Source organism: Tachysurus vachellii, chromosome 19, assembly GCF_030014155.1.
Source record: "Tachysurus vachellii isolate PV-2020 chromosome 19, HZAU_Pvac_v1, whole genome shotgun sequence".
Lineage (NCBI taxonomy): Eukaryota > Metazoa > Chordata > Actinopteri > Siluriformes > Bagridae > Tachysurus > Tachysurus vachellii.
In genome coordinates this window covers 21,470,467-21,472,966 of record NC_083478.1, presented here as the reverse complement: position 1 = coordinate 21,472,966, position 2,500 = coordinate 21,470,467, and the positions used below count along the sequence as shown (strand labels likewise).

Genomic DNA, 2,500 nt, shown 5'->3' with positions numbered 1-2,500 from the left:
GCTATTAACGCAGTGAAGTACAGTGATGTTATTAACGCAGTGAAGTACAGTGTTGTTATTAACACAGTGACGTACTATGATGTTATTAACACAGTGACGTACAGTGATGTTATTAACACAGTGAAGTACAGTGACGTTATTAACACAGTGAAGTACAGTGACGTTATTAACACAGTGAAGTACAGTGACGTTATTAACACATTAAAGTACAGTGATGTTATTAACACAGTGAAGTACAGTAACGCTATTAACGCAGTGAAGTACAGTGATGTTATTAACGCAGTGAAGTACAGTGTTGTTATTAACACAGTGACGTACTATGATGTTATTAACACAGTGACGTACTATGATGTTATTAACACAGTGATGTACAGTGATGTTATTAACACAGTGAAGTACAGTGACGTTATTAACACAGTGAATCTGTGCTGTTTTTTTCAGGACTCACAGCCTCTCATCGTATTTGAGGACACCGAGACTCTCAGGCAAAAGGTGCTTATATAAAAAATAAGCAAAATGCTCATTAATATTAAATTAACACACTGCTCATGTGACATCAACACGTAGGCTGGAGAAGAACGTTATATATTTATTTTGTGATTTATTCATGAGAAATGTAACGGACATATTTATATATTTTATAAAATAGCTCTGTAAATATCTGTGCTTTTTTCCGAACATTACTTTCACACTAACAAGTGACAAGTTGGTGTTCAGTTCTTGGTGTTCAGTTCTTTAACAAGTTTATGTCTCTGAATCTTCTAAGTGATTTAAGTTCTTTGTAACTTCCATGTACTGATTCTTATTTTTGTTCAATCACTGGCGCCACCTGCTGGTGTAATGATGTAACTTAAAGAACAAACCTGAACGAATTTTTATGGTGAACGGAATAAAATGTTTCGAGTCACCTGAAATTACTGTCACTATTGTCCTTCTTAATAAATTAAATGATTATTAAGTCCCGCCCCTTCTGATTTAAACCCGCCCCCAGGCTGTGAAATTACAACATGGTGTAATGACAGCTAGTGTTTAAACCAACACTTTTACTTCTAATATAAAAACAAATGTTTTTATTTTCTCCCTCTATAACGTATATGTTGTTTGTGTTGGACAGGAAATAATCAGCCAGCAGGACGTCCGAGAGGAGACACATGTGCAAGGTAGTGTGTATGTACACTATATTATTTTAAATATGTGCACCTACTGACGACCCCTGGTGGTGAGCACATGCAGATGCATCACTGTGAGAGTGAGCGTTCCCTGTGTTTGTGCACTACATAGTGAGCATCAGACGTGTTACAGGGTGAACGTGTCGTCTCTGAGCTCTGATGTGTGTCTTTGTTTTGTGTGTAGAGTTCAGTCAGGAGAGAGTAGATGAAAACCAGACAATACAGCAAGGCAGCACTGTAAAACCAGGTATCACACACACACACACACACACACACACATAAATATTTCTGCTTGATCCAAAACACTAGATTTCCTCAGACTGATACAAACCTGTGCAAATGTGTGTGTGTGTGTGTGTGTGTGTGTGTCTCAGATCCTCCTAATGAGCTAGATGTTAATGCGAAGTCAAGAACCAGACCCAGGTATTATAAGTTTTTTTAACGCACAGGTTTATTATTTGGTACACTTTACATGTGTGTGTGTGTGTGTGTGTGTGTGTGTGTGATTCATAGGTCTTTCTCCAGCACCTCTATAGATGATGCTATGAAGAAATCAGAAGAGCCTCCTACTCCTCCACCCCGTCCTCAAAAAACACACTCTCGTGCTTCATCACTCGATCTGAACAAACTCCTGCAGCAGGGTAACTTTTACACAATCACACTGTAACACAATCACATTGTAACACAATCACATTGTAACACTGACACTGTTACACACTGACACTATTACACGTTGATGCTGTTACACACTGTTACACACTGATGCTGTTACACACTGTTACACACTGATGCTGTTATACACTGTTACACACTGATGCTGTTACACACTGTTACACACTGATGCTGTTACACACTGTTACACACTGATGCTGTTACACACTGTTACACACTGTTTCACACTGATGCTGTTACACACTGTTACACACTGACACTGTTACACACTGTTTCACACTGATGCTGTTACACACTGTTACACACTGATGCTGTTACACACTGTTACACACTGATGCTGTTATACACTGTTACACACTGATGCTGTTACACACTGTTACACACTGATGCTGTTATACACTGTTACACACTGATGCTGTTACACACTGTTACACACTGACACTGTTACACACTGTTTCACACTGATGCTGTTACACACTGTTACACACTGATGCTGTTACACACTGTTACACACTGATGCTGTTATACACTGTTATACACTGATGCTGTTACACACTGTTACACACTGATGCTGTTATACACTATTACACACTGATGCTGTTACACACTGTTACACACTGATGCTGTTATACTGTACACTGTTACACACTGAGGCTGTT

General features: G+C 38.8%; 1 protein-coding gene across 2 annotated transcripts in view; it reads left to right on the top strand.

The window, feature by feature from the left end:
- Positions 1-2,500, top strand: part of reps2 (RALBP1 associated Eps domain containing 2) — a 17,555-nt gene that overhangs the window by 8,175 nt on the left and 6,880 nt on the right. For both annotated transcript variants that reach the window (XM_060894670.1, XM_060894671.1), the window contains exons 6-10: positions 442-492; positions 1,115-1,160; positions 1,354-1,416; positions 1,544-1,592; positions 1,683-1,810. In XM_060894670.1, the coding sequence (XP_060750653.1) occupies positions 442-492; positions 1,115-1,160; positions 1,354-1,416; positions 1,544-1,592; positions 1,683-1,810 (337 nt within the window). The remainder of the gene's footprint in view (positions 1-441; positions 493-1,114; positions 1,161-1,353; positions 1,417-1,543; positions 1,593-1,682; positions 1,811-2,500) is intronic.